This window comes from Aythya ferina (genome assembly GCF_964211825.1).
Source record: "Aythya ferina genome assembly, chromosome: 1".
Classification (NCBI taxonomy): Eukaryota; Metazoa; Chordata; class Aves; order Anseriformes; family Anatidae; genus Aythya; species Aythya ferina.
This window is the reverse complement of record NC_140296.1, coordinates 20,311,430-20,330,083: the sequence shown is the minus strand read 5'-3', so window position 1 is coordinate 20,330,083 and position 18,654 is coordinate 20,311,430. Positions and strand designations below refer to the sequence as shown.

General features: G+C 38.4%; 1 protein-coding gene across 8 annotated transcripts in view; it reads right to left on the bottom strand.

The window, feature by feature from the left end:
• Positions 1-4,286: 4,286 nt before the first annotated feature.
• Positions 4,287-18,654, bottom strand: part of SGCG (sarcoglycan gamma) — a 134,690-nt gene continuing 120,322 nt past the window's right edge. For all 8 annotated transcript variants that reach the window (XM_084497309.1, XM_084497310.1, XM_084497305.1 and 5 more), the window contains 2 exons: positions 6,031-6,154; positions 4,287-5,583 (listed from right to left, as the gene is read on the bottom strand). In XM_084497309.1, the coding sequence (XP_084353435.1) occupies positions 5,410-5,583; positions 6,031-6,154 (298 nt within the window). In that variant the 3' untranslated portion in view covers positions 4,287-5,409. The remainder of the gene's footprint in view (positions 5,584-6,030; positions 6,155-18,654) is intronic.

The following is an 18,654-nucleotide window of genomic DNA, read 5'->3' as shown; positions in this document are numbered from 1 at the left end:
CTCATCCTTATTTTGTGTATTGACAGTTGAATAGTATTCAGAATAAGCATAAAACAAACAAGGGGGAATAGTTCTCCCTGCTTTTCAGTTTAAGTACACCTGAAATACAAGGTAGCAGGGGGGCATGGAAAAAGCAGAGAAGCTATGTGAACAATTCCATTTTTAGGTGAGATTGTGAGGAAGAAAATCTTTAAAGTATGTAACTAAGTTTTGTAAGCAACTTATGTTACAGTATTGACATTATGAACCATTAAAATTGCTGTGCAAAATTATTAAGCTATTTTGTTAACTATGTCGGATATATCATCGGGTGCTGATGCTATAAGAAAGAAATGGTCTCAGTTCTTAGGAAGCTAAATGGTCTAAATTAAGTTTAAATGCTGAACCAAGATGTGCAAGAAAACCTGTATGACACAGAATAAATAATTTATTCTATTAATGTGTTGATGCCATCTGTAAATGAATTTACATATGAGTACAGAAAGACAGGCAAGAGTGGGTGTCTACATTGGCAATCTCCATTTTCATTTGGTTAACTTTCTGTAACAGCCTAAGTAAAGAGGCCTCATGAGATCAGGAAAACGTGATAGAGATGGATTTCATAAGGGTATTTTAATCCCTAGAGGGGGACAAAAACAACAACAACAACAAAACACCTTAATTCATGTTTTCTTTTGGCTCAGCTGGGAGCTTTGGAAACACATAGTATTGTTCCTAAGTTCAGCGTGGAAACTGAACAGTATGTTGTGATGATGCTTAGTAAGGGTCTGTAGAAGTAAATGTTTGCATTCAGGTTCCACAAAAATAATTTTTACAAGTAATTCCGCACGTTACACAAATTCATGAGTGAAAAAGTTTTTTCAGCTAGCTATATATCCATATGCACCAATAGTGTGTGTCTCTAAAAGGAGCTATAGCAGTCCTGTCTTCAAGGATTACAGTTTCGAGGCTTAACAAGGATAACTGCTATGGGAAACTGACTGAACCATCAATCAGTAGCTTAAATCTAAGCAGCTGTCATGGTAGAGTCTTGTTGAGTTTGTTGCTATGTTATCTCCTTGTGGAAGTTTCAAAAGTTTTCCTCTCAACAGCACTAGCTCCTATTTGAAAAGGAGTTTCTTGCCTCAGCATTTAGTGAGAAAAGTAGCTCACTTGCCTCAGCATTTAGTGAGAAAAAAAATGACATTTTAAAAGGAAATAAATTTTTGTGTAGGCTACTAAAAGAAAAAATAGTTGTGTAAAGAAACATGGTTTTGAATATTTGTGCTTTAATTGTCATCAAAATAAAGTTACAGTGGTGACTGGAAAAGTAAGATTAGTTTAAGAGCTATTAGTGTATGGTTTGAATTAATTTGGTACTTGGGTTACTTTAAAAGAGGTTTAAATAAAATCTATTGTAATTGTTACAATTAAAGTAAAAAAAGATAGTACCAAATTTAAGATTTCATATTGCCAGATCTGAACAGTCTGAAGATGGCTGGATTGACATTGTGTAACACTGCCAGAAATAATAGTTCAAGAATAATTAAGCTTGACAGACGAAGTAGACGTTTTCACTTGGAGAAGACGCATGTTTTTGTCACATGGAGGTGTTGGTCAATGAGTTTTTTACCAAAGCTCTTTATGTTTTCATTGGTTTGCTTTCCAGGTGATTAATTCAGTAGCACTGGCATAATATTTTGCTTTCTCTCACCAACTACTGATGAAGACAAAGAAATTCTAGATGACCAGTGAAGCCTAATTGCAAAGCACAGTCTTGATGCTGGGAAGTAAATCTTTAGACCAAATTTAGTCCTATTTTTAAATAGCATTAATTTCATATTCTTGGAGTCTTGGGAAGACAATCACATTTTAAAACATAAAAACATTCAGTTAAGGTGAGTTTTGTTTGAACACAAAGGAGAAGCAGATTTTTCAAAATGTATAAAGTTTATTCAAGAACTCAGTTTTCAGTTAATTCTTGCAATTTCCTTTTGCATAAAGTTATATAAACAAATGTAAATACTAAAGGCCTGTGAAATGGAAACAAAGTGTAGTGTTTGGGCAATTATCAGTAAGTATTTACTACTGCTTTGATGTTTTACTTTTCCACTGTATAGTAATCCCAACCAGCTACAAAAACTGCCATACGTAGTTCTTTTTTGGGGAAAAATACAGTTCATGATGCTGGGTGTTTCTTTTTTTCCTCCATTTGCTTAACATTTTTGTAAATAAATCAGAGAAGTGCATACTCTCATTTTCCTGTGCCATAGTTTTCTGTTAATCTCTTAACTCTTTACTAGAGTTTGATTCAAGTAGAAACAATAATGTGGAAGTATTAAAGGTTGATGGAAGGATGGCCACATGGAGATATCAGAAATGATAAGTCAGTGATATATGAACTACACTGACATTAACAATTCAGATGATAGCATCAGCTGATTACACTGTGATAATTTTAGCATGAATTCGGTTTCTTTACTAACCACAATTAAAAGAAAAAATCCCCGAAATGTTCTTCAGTGACAAGAAGATGCTATCCAGGGTTTAAAAAATCCTGCGGCTTTTCACTTCACAACTTAAAAAATGCAATTATGTTTTAACATCAGTTTTGCAGAATAATGAAAATGAGACTGAAGTTTAAAAAAAAATAAAGAGGGGCAAACTGGTGGTTGGGATGATGGCCCAGCCTGGGACACGGCAGCTCTGTACTACCCAGAACTCACCTGTGAACTTAGGCAAGTCAAAAAGGATTACCTCCACTGAAAGGCAGTAATTGCAATGTCTATCTGAGGTGCTATAATGCTCAGTAGTGTTACTTAGCCAGGGAATGGCAACCCTATTTTCTTAGGTCTACACCACAGCTTTGTAAATGTTAACTAAGATGGAGCAACTTCAATGGATGAAGTCGCAACAGACCTTGCCTGCAAATACCCAACATTTTAGGCATTAGGTTATTCTTGTGTAATATGGGAAGCCTGGATGTTATCCCTTTGACTGTATTAAGTGGCAATTCATGTTTGAAAATGTGCCTCCAAAACATAAGCTTAAAATGAGTAACTTAAAAATGCTGTTTTCATTGCCAGCAGAATAGGCAGATTGTGACTGACGTACTTATTTTCAGTCTCTGGCTAAAATGTAGAGATTAAATCAGGTAGATGAGTAGTTTGGTACCAAACAGAAGTGGGTATGTGGTCCTTGCTGAAGGAAATGTAGGTATGAGGAAAATGAGATGTCTTTGAAACTAGACAGTGGCTTAACTCTCTGAGGATTAACTCCCTCTTTTGCTGTTCCACTACTTCTGGACATTACAGCACTCCAAGTTTCTTTTAGCAGTAGTTTTTAGGTATCTGGCACGTGCAGTGGAATTTGCCGTCTTTTATTGTAATATATAGAATTTTCATCTAATATATGTAAGCTAAGACTACCCATAATTTGGCCTGGAAAAACTTGTACATGGAGCTGGAACCACCTAACTAACTTAAATTAATGCTGAAAACAGGTTTCTGTTAAAGGTTGTTTCAGCTGAGAGTTTAGTTGCGTTATTCAGTAGTAGAGATACATTTCCCTCTTTAGGGCCAAGAGCCCTGGATTCACTCCTGAAGGTAGATGTCTAAAGCCAGAAATAAGGAATTTTAGACATGGAGGATGTGTGGCTTCCTACTTCTCCCTTAGGCATGATGTTAGCAGTCAGAGTAGTCTCCAAATATTAAGGGAGACCTGGATTTAATTGCCTCCTTTGCCTGAAGGGACCCAAAAACTCAACTCTCACACTTCTCCTACTTTTCCCATTGAATCTCTTCTAATTTGCAGGAATTGCTAAGAGCTCCACCCTGCTAATGAAGGGTAATTTCAGGACTGTACATTAGCATCATTGGATAAATTACAAAGGCAGCCCTCGAGGCAGGGACTACCCAGGGCTTTGCTGCAATAAGAACAGATACTGTTAAATGGGGGCTCTTTTTCCACTCAGACTTCTGTAGCTATCTGGGATCTTAACTGAGTGTTGGTTTCTTCAGTTGTCCACCAAAGCTGAAATACCAAGTGTAAAAACACGGTACAATCTTGGTCATTTGTTTTGATTCTCCTGCCTTAAGGATGAAGATTATTTTCTGTGAAGGATAGGCATTCTGTGGTCTAATAATGATTATGGTTTAAAATCCTTCTGTAAATAGACCCCAAGGCACAATGTGGTAGCAGCTCCTACTTGGGTGATAATAACAAGTGTATATAAAACAGCATCAATGGGGTCAAAAAGACGATGAGGTTTAAATGACAGATTATTTAATACAAATCCTACTACCCAGAGGTGTGCAAACAATTTATTTGCGTTCAGTGCAACACTGTACAGGGGAATGGGTCTGTGGTTGTGTTTCTCTACAAGGTCAATAAATGGTTTGTCAGCTCTGGTGAGCATTTACTTTGTATCCAAAGTCCTAACATAAAAAATAATAAAGAGTAATTTTACTCCCTCCATTTGTGATGGAGTCCCACTCTGATAGGATATCAGTCAACAGCTGCAGACGGAAATGATTTTTTTTTTTCCCCACCGCCCAGACAGTTCCTTGTAGCAGACAATCTGGAGCCACATTAAGGATTATTTTGTTTTTAGTGGTCGAGCTGGCAGAGTAAATTGCCTTGTTGGATTAGTGTGTCCTAAAATCAAAAAGGGGATTAAATGAGTGTGATAGTACAGGCAGTACAACAAACTATTGCTATTATAAAATATACAAACATATTTCTCTTCTCTTTAGTGAACAGTATTGAAGACACATAAGGTAGAAATAACTCTTGTAACTTCTTGTATTAATTTTTATGTGAATCTCAGAAATACGCAAATCAGCATTTATGTTGCCAAATTAAAATAAAAAGCTATTAGCAAATTAACACCTTTTACACAGGACTTATACAAATAGCACATCTTTCCTATTTTGTGTTATTGCAAGAACAAAATTGCATAGACCATTTGCTGGCACTGTCTTAATTCTCCAAATAATGCATTTGTCTTATCAAATAGTTCAAGTAGTTCCCTCAATTTAATTTCACCCACTAATGCAGTAAGTATTTACATGTAGTGAGAGAAAAAAACCACGGAGCTCAGAAATATTAGTAATGACATAATCATCTGATGGAATAATAGTTCAGCAAGAAAACATACTCCCTTTATTTTTCCTTACGCTCTCTATCAGGATGTTTTCAAAGTGTGACTGCCAGAACATATCATCTCACTCAGGTCATTCTTCTGAAGTTGAAATGTCATTTGTGCTCTTCTTCCCCTTTCACCCTGTAGTCCAGAGTTGTAGATACAGATTTGTTTCATAAACAGAAGTACTTTGTTTTTAAAATTCTGAAAATTCCACTTTCAGTAAATGCTTGTTAGCAATACTACAAAACTGAGAATAGCGAGGGCGTGCCGCATTTTCTAGTGCTTCACTGGCAGACACGGCTGTATTCTTGGCACGTGGAGCCCACGCCGGCCACTGACAAATAAAGCTTGCCATCCGGGCAAACACAGATTTCATACAGCCCCTGAGAAATACCAGATCCACCTCTTGTACCCTCAGGCAGCTTAGGCAGTCGCACCGTTTCTGCATCGAGCAAAAGCTGCATGGAAGAAAGAAGGACAAATTTTTTTTTTTTTGAGATAACGATGTAATAAAGTGTGCCATAGAAACAAACAGACCTAGCTGGTAGATTAAGAAGAACCTAAATGGTTTCTGCAGAGCTTTGTGCCTTTGTTCAGCAGTCCTGGGGCTGGGGCTCTGCCAAGAAGCCCCCAGTGCTGCCTGGGCACCTGGGAACTGGCAGAGAGCTGAGCTCCAGCAGAGTTTTATTAAAAGACATTTCTCTAAGCTAATACAGCATTATATCAATTGGCATTATTGTTTAATCTGATCCACAAATAAATGTCTTCTTGTTGGCACCATTGATTTTAATATCCCATCCTCTAGAATCTTAGGAATTCAATTAGCAGAACTGATATAACTGATAAAAGGCCTGAAGTTATTTATTGTGAACCACAGCTTCAGAAACAGAATGGCTTATACTCACCACACCATCGCTGCTTTGTAGTTTGATATCCATCTGGGAAAGAGCCTCAATATTCCCTGCTTGTGCTTTGATATTAATGCCTCTTGGTGCATCCATGCTCAAAGATCGCGTTGGTGATTCCAGCCTGAAAACAGGAGCAAGAAATCTGATAGGAGCACATTCTCATATGTTTCTTTAGTTTGAAAAGCAAGTAAACTTTGAACAAGCACTTCAAGGATCTTGCCTGAACTCATATAAAAGATGCAGCTTTTTTTTTTTTTTTTTTTTTTTTTTCAGGCAGCCTTGAAAAAGTAGCTAAATTACACCAAAGCATCCCAAATGAAAAATATATTGGCATTCATAATAATACAAATGCTGAAGTTGTAATATTACAAATGCAAGGTATTATTTCAAGATAGTTTCAGATTATTTAATTATAACTAATTTATTTATTTATTTATTTTTTAAATGAAACCCATTTTTACATTGTTTCATTTGAACTTGTTTTTATTTGTAACATAATAAGGTATGTAAAATAATATAACTAGTGCAGCATAGATGTCTTTTAATTAACAAGTTTTGACATTGTCGTCAGTCAGACCAAGATTTCACTCCATGTTATTTAACTAGATAGCATTTGAAACGTAAAACTCAAATAACTTGAAGGAAAAATTATGCAATATAATGGAAAGTCGCAAACCCCTTTGTGCCACAAGGTGGCAGGAAGGTACCGTGTTAGCTCAGTGATCACCTCGGTGGGCCAGCCGTGCAGGATTAGTGAATTTTATTTTCCAAACAGATAAGGTCTTGTTTCTTCAGGACTTTGGTACCATTTCCACAATAGACAGAAGCAGTAATTAAAAATCATGAGAGCCCAAGCTCAGCAACAATCTAGTGATTATATTGCTTCTTTCGAGTTATCCAGTAAAGAACTGCTTCACCTGGGAGCACTGGGATTCTGGTATCAGACTTCTTACAAACTGTGTTTTGTTTCTGGACCCTCCCTGGTGACACCAGCTGGAATTTTGCAGCCCCCATTGAACAGGTCAATATTAAGGCTAGAGAAAATAAACTAGAGGACCTTATGTTTTCCTTCAGATAATACAATCCCTAAGCATTTTAAATAAGGCAGCAGACATTATCAATGTCCTTTCTCAGTTTTGACCTGAATTTTTTGCAAGCAAGTTACATCACTGGATATATTTTTTGAAAAATCTCAGGCCTTCTTGAGAGGTACTGGCCTGACAACCTCATAGGAGGGGGAACTGTGTTCAGTTTTGGGCCCCTCGCTACAAGAAGGACATCGAGGTGCTTGAGCGGGTGCAGAGAAGGGCGACGAAGCTGGTGAGGGGCCTGGAGAACAAGTCCTACGAGGAGCGGCTAAGGGAGCTGGGCTTGTTCAGCCTGGAGAAGAGGAGGCTCAGGGGTGACCTTATCGCTCTTTTTAGGTACCTCAAGGGAGGCTGTAGAGAGGTGGGGGTTGGCCTGTTCTCCCACGTGCCTGGTGACAGGACGAGGGGGAATGGGCTTAAGTTGAGCCAGGGGAGTTTTAGGTTAGATGTTAGGAAGAACTTCTTTACAGAAAGGGTTGTGAGGCATTGGAACAGGCTGCCCAGGGAAGTGGTGGAGTCACCATCCCTGGAAGTCTTCAAAAGAAGCTTAGATGTAGAGCTTAGGGATATGGTTTAGTGGAGGGCTGTTAGCGTTAGGTTGGAGGTTGGACTCGATGACCTTGAGGTCTCTTCCAACCTAGAAAATTCTGTGATTCTGTGATTCTGTGATTCTGTGAACCTGGGCAGGTTCCAGCCCTTCAGACTGACTGTATGAGAAAATAAAGCCCAGGTGAGGAGGAATAAAGGTCTCAGGAGAAAATTCAGCTTCTCGGAGTTATGGGAACACTGTGGTGGTCCCAGTTTACTTTACATTTGGGTTACTTTGTCTGTTCTGTGCCCTCCTTCTACAAGCACAGAATAGCAGGGCCTACATCGGTAACACAGTCCTCAGGCATGCTTCCCTGTTCTCTCTCTCTGTGTGGTCACCCAACATCACCAGGCAGAAAACAGTTTTCTCCAGCCTCTCTGTCTTGCTGTCTACCTTCTGAAATTTAGGGACAAGGGTTGTGTGTGTGTGTTGGCCTCTTCATGTGCGCTGAATGGCTGCCGGCCTGGATGAGAGCAAGACTGTGCCCCAGGAGGTCCTGCACTAAGGATGCATCCCATCGTAGGTCTGGACACTGACTACCAATCACATGCTAAAGCATGAAATAATTTCATACACAATACTGATGTAGCTGTCTTTCATTTACTCAAACTGCTTCAGTTCTTCCTTTCTTTGCAGTTACTTCGGGACTCTGAGATGGCACAAACATCTACCATGGTCATGCTGAGGACAAGGGCATGAGTACAGCTCTGTCCTGCACCAGCCTTCTATTAGTAATCATTATTAAGCAGTGTCTGTGATTTAACAACTTTTCTATGACCTTGCTTCAGATCTGTAGATTTAAACTTTCATGAAAAGGGAACTCAATGTTTCATCATGTGATTTACATGGTAGGTCTGTTTCATGGGAGCATTTTTCAGTGCACATTTGTATGCATTGTATAATGAAAAATTAATCAAAGCTTGTATTTTCAATATTTAAAGTTTAGTATATTTTCATAAATCTGTGTCAAGGTAGTTGCATATAACAGGAATGCAACTGTTTCGTTAGTTTGTTTTAGGGAAATGCTATAAACATTGAAATTGCTCATGTTTTTTGTAAAGCATTTCACATATATAAATAATCTACATGTAGATATGCATTTTTCTTTTTAAGGTCTGTTGCATATTAGAAGGAGGCAGACTGGGACAGATTTTTGAAGAGCATATCAGACATGGAGTTTGAAAAGCAATCAAGCAACAGAGAAATATTTTTTACTTTCTATGAAATTTAATGCTGTCAAGAAGCCTACAGGATCCAGAAGCAGTTACAGATATATGATATGAGTTGCATGTAATTTAAATTACATGGCAGGATTACATTTGGTATATTAATCACAATCCTAATTTTCTAATGTTTATTAGAAAACAGGGTCCTATTTCTAGATTAACTATGGGTGGGGTTAGCTAATTTATTAGGATTTACCTTATTGGGGCTTCTGGGCAATGGAAACTGCAGTGAAACTCATGCAGTGATTTTAAGCCCTTCTGGAAGTCATGTGTGTGAGATTTTAACAAAGGCAACATTCACTAACAATAAAGACATATTTCTTTATACAGCTGTCATGTCAAAGACTCCGTGTCTCAAATCCAGACATAATAAAAGGGAAACAGGCACCTATTGTGGAAACTATATGACTGAGCTGAACCGTGCCTTTGAACGTCCCTTCTTAGTCCCTGCTTGATCTCAAAGCCTGTGACTTCATCAGTCCTTAGACTTGACCGTAAATTCTTCAGTGGTCACAGCCTTGAAGAACTGCCAGTTTGTCACTGATGGGCAGGTTTGGACTTTTCCTATGTCCTTAAAGGTCTGGAGACCACAGATTCGTTCAGTGACCAGCGGATCTACTTAAAACTAGAAGTTGCTATGCAGTGCATAAGGTTTGCATCAGTCAGGGAGCACACAGATACACTACTGTGTGCATACAGTGGCTGATAAAGTTTCAAGGTCTCTTCCCTAGGAAATAAAAGGAGGAAGAGAGTAGAGGGGGTTGAGCAAAAAGTAAACATGCATCCCTCAAAATTCTTGGCAAAACAGGAATTCAGCTTGCTTGCAAATGCAAGAGGTGCAGGGAGACTTAGAGGACAGTTTTGGAGTTTCTGGTCCTTTTGTAGTGTTTGAAGTCAAATGATGAAGGAATATATTGTTACCAATCACTTCATCTTTTTAGTATATTATTATTTTTATTACAGGCATAAAAATTGCATTTAACAGAATGGAGTGAGAATCTTTATCATCTGAGTGATTAATTTATGTAATATGCTGTACCAAAGGAGATATCTGTCACAGCCTGTGTCTCATTTGGGAAGAGGGATTCAGAACTTAGGGGTAGCTGCTAGGTACTGGGGTAGCTGATAGGGGTGTATTAGCAACTGGTGCAGTGCAGGAGGAATGGGGTGGGATTACACAACGTCTGATGCCAAGGACTTGACACCCACATTGTATGTGCGGAGTACTCTGGACTAGCTGTTGCCTGGACCATACTTGATCTTACAAGTAACATAATGTATCAGAGAGTTGGTTTTAGCACTGCAGAAAGAATACTGTGGTCTTCAGGAGCCCCAGTGCCCTTCATAACGCAATGTGGGGTTGCTTGACTCTTAAGAGTGGGACAGAGGAACCAGCTTGCTCTTGTGGATCTGGGGAATAGCTAATTCCTTCCTTCTGGCCCTTTTCTGTCTCTTACATCTTATGAGTCAGTAAGTATCCTGAATTCATTAGAGACAGAACTCCTGTATGTTACTCTAGATAAAGGTACATGGACTGTTCCTCCCAGCAACTACCTAAGAGAGTCCAAGGTTAGTGTAAGTGGACTGGAAAGGTAAATGGACACTGCCTTTGAAACTGCGGTGCACCCAACAGCTGCTGTGTGCATACATACAGCTAAATTCTCTTGCCTTTTGGTTAAAATATCGAATATCCTGATCACTTTTACAAAACAGAGAACATTTAGTGAAAGGTAAAAGGTAAACCTGGCACTAAAAAGTTAAAGGTGTGGTAAAGAAATTAGCACTGTATAAGGCATGTGAGTTAAATGTATTCTTGTATCAGTAAAAGAGAAGCACCTATGTGTTCTAGCATTGACTTATCTTTAATTAAAGAAAGGGCCCTTGTATGCAGCAGAAACAAAATCTCATAAATAAATTGACTTGATTTACTTTGTATTGCATTATGTTTAACTACACCATTAATAAGATATTGGTATGGTGATTTTTGTTGTTGTTGTTGGAAAGCTCTTTTAAACAATGAAAGAACACTAGCTGGGCCCAAGCTAAATACTAGCTAGTTCACAATTTCATTAAAAGTTGTTCACAATGCTTGCCAGTATTGATTTTTATGAGAATTCATAACATTTATTAATCCATCACTTATGTTTCTCTAATGTGCTCAACTTTCCTTCCATAGTGCTTTACTATACTTAAAATAAAAGGATTCATGCAAAAAAGGTCAAATAAATATATAGTAGGTTTGATTTAAGAATGAAGACATAATTTCAGGTTGGAATTTAGGAGACATTTATTCTAAGAAAGAGCAGTCAGGCACTGGGACGGGTTGCCCAGGGAGGTGGTGGAGTCACCGTCCCTGGGGGTGTTCAAGGAAAGGTTGGATGTGGTTCTTAGGGACATGGTTTAGTGGGTGACATTGGTGGTAGGGGGATGGCTGGACCAGGTGATCTTGGAGGGCTTTTCCAACCTTAATCACTCTAAGATTCTATGATACTAATGAGGTCAGAAAACAGTGAAATATCCCATGTCCCTTTCTTCATGTCATTTAGTCTATGGGACTGAAGATGCTGCTTCACACTTGCTCCTAGGCATTGATACATGTATAGCAGCAGGCACGGGAAGTATAGTGTTAGAGAAAAGATTGAAGAACATGAAGAAAAAAGAAGAGAGATAAAAAATGGTACTCAGAAGAGATGGAGCTGGATTAACGGTACTTTCTGCACTGGTCATATTTGCATGTTATTCTTATTTCCCTTGAAGTTTCATGAAGATAATAACATCAAACCTCATGACCTGATATGGTTGTCTCCCACTCTTCTTTTTTGAGTACATGGTTGTGGGACCCACTTCTCAGTAAATGACCTCCATGACGCCTCAGTGTTAGAAAGCATTTACAAAAAATGGTGTGTTGACTAAACTGTTCCAAGGCCAAATAAAGCCATTACAGTGAGTTCAATAAGGTTGCCAGTTATGGGACTAAAGATCTCATCCTGCAAACCTACAATACTCTGAAAGTAAGCCCCATGCAACACTGCCTGTGCATATGTACTTCCAAGACTAGGCTCATCTTTTTTCTAAGATTATTAATATATGTAACTTCTCATTCCTAGTTTATTTCCTAGAGAGAAACAGGAGGAGTTAGGAAAGAAAATGCTACAGTCTGTAAAGATGCAGAAGTACTGAGGTTATCCAGGCCACAGCTTATGAAAATGGGGTATAGAGCAACATATGCTGTTGGCACATAAAGAAAATAGCTTTTTCACATTGTCAAGTAAAGAAGAATCCCCTCATATGCCTCTGGCATGAAGAAAGGAGTCTTAACAGGTATACATGCCCTTGAGTTCAAGTCTGACTTTAGAAAGGTGAAAGAGGAACAGAAATAAAATTCGTCAGTGACCGGAGGCCACAGAGCCATGGAAGAATAGGAAAGGTAAGGAACAAAAAAAAAAAGAGAGGGAAAAAAAGGGGGGGAAAGGAGAATCTTTAACCTGCTAAGAAACTAATATCTCTAGAGTCAAAAAGCAGCCTACAGAGGATTCTGTGGGCTTAGCTGGCCATGGTTCTCTGCTTCAGTCTGCTTTCAGCTCTGCTCTTTGAGTGCATGTTAACCTTTGAAAGGCAATAGGAGTGTGTATATATATATATGTATATATTTTATCATTATTATTATTATATCATTATCATTATTATATATATATTATCAATCTGAAGGCAGTCTAATTCACTAGCAATGCAGCTAGACATTGTAAGAGGGTAAACCATAGCCAGAGCATACACTAGTTACACCGGAAAAAGTGATCATTATTTATTTATGGTCCAATGTACAGAATTTCAAACCATATTCTCTCTTTACGAGGAAGCTGGATTTCTGTTGACATGAGCTGGTGCAAAACCTTTCCCAAATTGGAGCTGGAAAGGTGAGCAGCAGGCACACACTAATGCCTGCTGCCAATTCTCACCCAAACTCACTTATCTCCCAGCAGCTTGCTGTTTTGAGGTCAGACAAGTGTGGAGGGTGATCAGGATGTAGGAAGAATAATGCACACAGCTATGGATCTTGGTGTTCTGTTTTGTGGCTTTTGGTTGTTTGCCAGCAGGTCCAAAGGCAAAGAAGGACAAGACAGAAGGACTGAACTCTCAGACTCAGTATATGCCTCATTTCTGTTTTGTTTTGGAAAATTATTTCAATTGTAATGTCTCCTAAAACTACATCTCTATTCAAACAGGACAGTTGAGTTTCACAGCATGTTCCAAAAAACTGTATATACCTTAAGTACAAGGAATTATTAGTACTCAGCAATAAACTCTGATTACTAAATGTCAAAAAATGCAAAATACTAATGACTAATTAAATATTCCCCAATCAGTTTCTGCACAGTAATGGACATTTTTTTTTTTTTATTTAATTGAAAACATCCTATTGTAAATCACACAAACTGAACTTCTTCATTAAAGGGTGCAGTAATTGCTTCCTATCTGTATGGTGCAGTCTTTTGTATTCTTCCATTTCATTTGATACTCTAAGTCTGAGCTTCAGTGATTTAAACTAAATAAACTATAATGAAAAAAAATTGACTGAAAAACAGCATCCATTTTCCCCTGTTGAGTCCATTACTTGGTCAATGGTTATGTTATATCATCCCAATTTTTGTAACTTAGTTCAAAAAAAACATTTTCCAAGAGTTATTGCTCCTGGGACTTGTTTGCCTCAGGACACACATTCTGTTCCAGTAAGACTAATGTCAATACCTACAGCTCCCTTACACTGAATCCCAAGTTAGTCTATCATTTATGTCACAATAAAACGTAATATGCAAAACAGTATGGTTTTAATGAAGAAGAATGAAGTAACAATTACCTAAAATTAAAAAAAAAAAAAGGAGCTTTTTTCCATCTTCTTTGAAGTGCACCTGGCTATTTCATTCCAGACAAATGCACAGGAAAACTTATAATAGCACAAATTACATCTTAATATTAGAAAAGTACTTCTGACTTAAGAATGCCAAGGCTAATACTTCTCCATAAAATTTACCATTCCAGAAACAAAAAAGAAAATCACCAGTATCTTGGAAAAATACAGAAAAGTTGTCTGATAATATCAGAAGAAAATGAGCAGGTGACAACTGAATTCAGAGCAACAAATTACAAGAGTATCTGTTTAGAGGTCTGCATTTACATACAAAAGAAATCTATTAGAGAAAAATTATTTGGCCAGAATGAAGGAGCTGCACATAAACCACCTCGTTTTTCTAGTAATTATGAAGCATTTTTTAAAAAAACTTCAGTGGCACTATGTTGTAATTTAGAGACTACAAAATGATGGAGCAATTTGTTGCAATTTGATTTTAAAAATCACTTTTTTCTCAACTCTCTTCTGCTTACTGGTTAAACGCATTGATGAAAATGTCATTTGGGGAGGTCTATTATTTTGTCTGCAATCACTTGGGAAAGTCTCAAAATGTGCTAGGCTTTGCTGGCGGTTTGTAACATTTCTGACCTCTAGAAAATAGACACAAAAGAACATTGTAATGCACTGAAACATCCCACATACTTCAGTAACAGCAGAACTACTCTGAAATAATTGCACAAAGATTCAGTATGTTTTGCCCTTTCTGGTAGCCTTCTTTCTTGGGACAATAACGCTGTTGTCATTTACATATATACATGTAATGAGAGTCCTACTGAGTGATGCAGCAGTTGTTGGACAAGTGTTATCTGATATAAGCTGTTAATAGTAATGCAGGACTTTTGTGTGACGTGTAATATTGCTGCAGGATTCTTACTTGAAAAGTTCATTCTCTCTTGAAAATAACATTGTCAACTATTTTGGTCTGAAATAAGCTGTGAAAGTATGGTTACTGAGCTTAAAAATAATATCTGACACCCCTCCCCCCCCCCCATCTCTATGGATTTTAGCAACTTAGAAGGAAAATACACTTCTTTTAGGTAAATATGATGGGATCATGACTTCATGACTTTCCTGAAGAGACAAGGTTCTAGCATGGTCAGGGCCTCCAAGCTAATTATTACCTTGGAAGGACTCACTACCTTGTGTCTGATAGCAAACAAGAGCCAGTAATTGGCAGCATTTGCTAGTCCTTGTTACAAGGCTATATAAACAATGATTAACAATTTAAATGAATTCAAGGAATATAGGCCTACAAGTGGAAAAAGCTTCACTCTGGGATTGGAATATTTCCCAGGACAGTGTGTGGCCTTGTTTCTTATGATGAATTTTCATGTCTTTGGAGCTTAGCCAAACATGGCACTGTTGGTAAGTGTATGACTCTTCTAAACAAATGTAGTTGCCTCTAGTAATGAGTACTGGACATCCCCTGTGCACCCTTCAAAATGAACAGAGAAAAACAGGCACTGCTAGGGCTTAATTCATCAAATCTATTTTAGGTGCCTCTCTTGGGGTAAAATGTATCATGCCCTAACAATATGTGTTTCTTCCTGCAAAGAGGTGATGAGATCCAATGCAGCTAGCTACACTCCAGATGTATAAATGAGATGAGATCAACTGCACCCGAACTAGCTGTCCAAGCAGTTGTAAAACCCTGAAGCCACATTCCATGGATTTTAATTAACCTCTCTGAAAAAAACATTTATGAGGATGATTCATATGTAAACCTACTGGATATAAAACTATTAGATGGCATCCAAAGGAGGGAAATAAAGATGGTGAAGGGGCTACAGGGGAAGATGTATGTGGAACAACTGAGGTCCCTTGGTTTGCTCAGCCCCGAGCAGAGCAGGCTGAGGGGAGGCCTCATGGCGGCCTGCAGCTCCCTCACGAGGGGAGCGGAGGGGCAGGCGCTGAGCTCTGCTCTCTGGGGACAGCGACAGGACCCGAGGGAACGGCATGGAGCTGGGACAGGGGAGGGTCAGGCTGGGGGTTAGGGAAAGGGTCTGCACCCAGAGGGTGCTCGGGCACTGGGACAGGCTCCCCAGGGCAGTGGTCATGGCACTGAGCCTGCCAGAGTTCAAGAAGTATTTGGACAGTACTCTCAGATATGTAGTTTGATTTTTGGGTGGTCCTGTATGGAGCCACGAGTTGGACTTGATGATCCTTGTGGCTCCCTTCCAACTTAGGGTATTCGATGATGCATGAGAGGAACCCTTCCCACTTCAGTGAATGAATTGTGAATGAGTGTTTCTGCTTGCAGAGAGAGGAGAGTTTTAAGCCTGGGTGAGCATTTAAGATGCACCTCTTTATACTGGGCACAGAGATCCTCCATGATTGGAATCTCTTGTGTAAATGCAGCCTGAATATGTATGAGTTGAATGGTAACCAGAAGTGTGTGCTGAATTATGAGCTGAATCATGGAAACAATGAGGAACACATTTAGGATCACCCAAAGTTTTGAGCAGGTGTTTGTTATTGTTGTTTTGTTTGTTTTTGTTTTAGCTCTACTCCATACATTAAGGAAGTGTGGTTGCTTTTCAAATACGTATCACTGTTGATTTTTAGCTTATGTTGTCTTACATTAAAAATAATCAAGGCTAAAGGGCATATCCCTGAGGCACTCCATTCCTTTCGAGCAGCATTCTTAAACGTTGGGATTATTTGCTGTTGTCAGCTGGTATGTTCTTCAGCATATTTTCCATTACTTTAAATAAAACTTTCTCATCATATTTTTCTTTCTTAAAATAGTCACTGTTCCAATTTGTTCCACATTTACGTTCTAAATACAAAATGACTGGCAACTGATGATTCCAGTAAAGTTCAATTATAAGATTCTGGATTCAAGGGAATTGTGAAGCATAAGCACTGCAGGCACCAACATTGCTTACCGCTTAGGGGTGATCTTTGTATGCAAGTACAATTACAAGGCCAGATTTGAACAACAGATGTTTTCCAGTTCCCAAGGTTTTGGATAACAGAACTTATTTTATGTAAGCAATATGAAAGAAATGATTCAAGTTCTAGGACAAATGCACTTATATATTCTTTTGAAAAGAGAATAAAACACTGCCAAGTTTTAATGATACTTTGAAAAGACTATAAAAGCAATTCAAAACAACATTTATAACCTATTCAAGAGCATAGCAGGCATGATTATTAGAGTGTAGTTATTTGTTTGCTAGTGCTTCATCCATCTTAAATACTGAGATGTTTTTGCCTGTTTGTTCACTGTCACTCAGTTCAGAGATATTGAAGGAATGAAGACTGAAGATCAGAACTGAGATCTGATTAAAATAGAAGCTTCTCTCAAGACTGGTGGTTATGATAAAGAGTGGTAAGCAGAGCTAATTCAAAAAAGGTCTCCAGGATGACCTCAATTTTGTGATGTGCTGACTCTCAAGGTAATTAAAAACAACCAAGAACCCGGTGAATATGATTGAATCTGGCACACCACAGATGTTTCCAGAATGGTTATATTTTTCAAACGACTTTAATGATATTATAAAACAACTTATAGTGTTATATTTTTTTTTCTCTGATATAATAACACTCTTTGCATCACTGTTGTCAAAATTTGGTTAGTATTTTTATTATGAGTCTTTATTTCCTTAAAAATATCTTTCAGATTCAAATGCCCCATGCATTTCCTTTTATATGATTCAACCATTTTTTTCCTTTGTTATTTAGAAGCATAGAAAGATTTCAAGAAACCAGAATTATTCAGTAGGTGCTCTTCATAATGTCCACTTGTTCTACAGGTATTCATGGAAAGAAACACTCAAGTGAAGAGGTCTTTGCTAACAAGCAGGTCATACCATTTCCCTCTTCTGATTCATTAGTACAGTAGTTGAGCGTGCCACACTCTTTTCATTGTCCTCACAACTGAAGTATCACAACTGCACATAAAAGCTCAGAGAGAGGGTAAAGAATGTGAGAAGTGCCCATGCACATGTGCAATATATCTTGAAGAACTACTGTTATTAAGAAATGCTCTCCTTTCTTCTTCCCTTTTTTCTGTTTCATTTGCCACATGAACATCCTTATGGTGGGGGACTCCTGTTTCATGCTTTCCCCTACTTTCTTTGATATAAGTGCTGGCAAGTATGTAAGTGAAAACTAATGTAAGGGGTGCTCTACCCAGCTCAATGTTACATCTTAGACATCTTGAAGTGACAGCATAATCATAGACTTACAGAAAGAGCTCCAGGTGGTCATCTGCAAGGTATCTATAACTGTGACAATCATTAATGAAATTTTCACGGTAGCTTGCACACTGGTGGAGTATGCTTTAATCACTGATGACACGTTCACTTCAGCAATCTCACAGAATAATCTGACATTATCGGGTATGCAGTTCAACAGTGTAGGAGTAGAAATCGTTATACCTCCAGTCTTTGCGCTACTGACATAAGCAGCCATGGAAAACATGTAAATGGCTTTGTCCTGTACAAGCAGCAGAAATAACTCCTATTGATTTTAATGTGTTAAGTAACTTCTCTGAAAAGCTGAGGCTTTAGGAAGAACATCAGCCACCTTACTATCTTAAGTGGAAGTCAGTTACAAGAATGGGCAGAAACCTGGCATTTGTTCTTAGGGAAATCTTATTTGGCAAAAAGGCCACTAACGGTGCATGGATTTCCTCTACTGTTACTGAGGTATCACTCACTGGTTTCAGAGGCAGTTCTCTGATGCACAAAACACTGTAGGTGCTCAGGAGAGCAGCTCTGACTGCCAATACATCTATGTGGAAACAGGCTTGCTAGATCTGAGGCTCTATTTCCACTGGTCACCAAATGTTTCTCCTACCTCAGG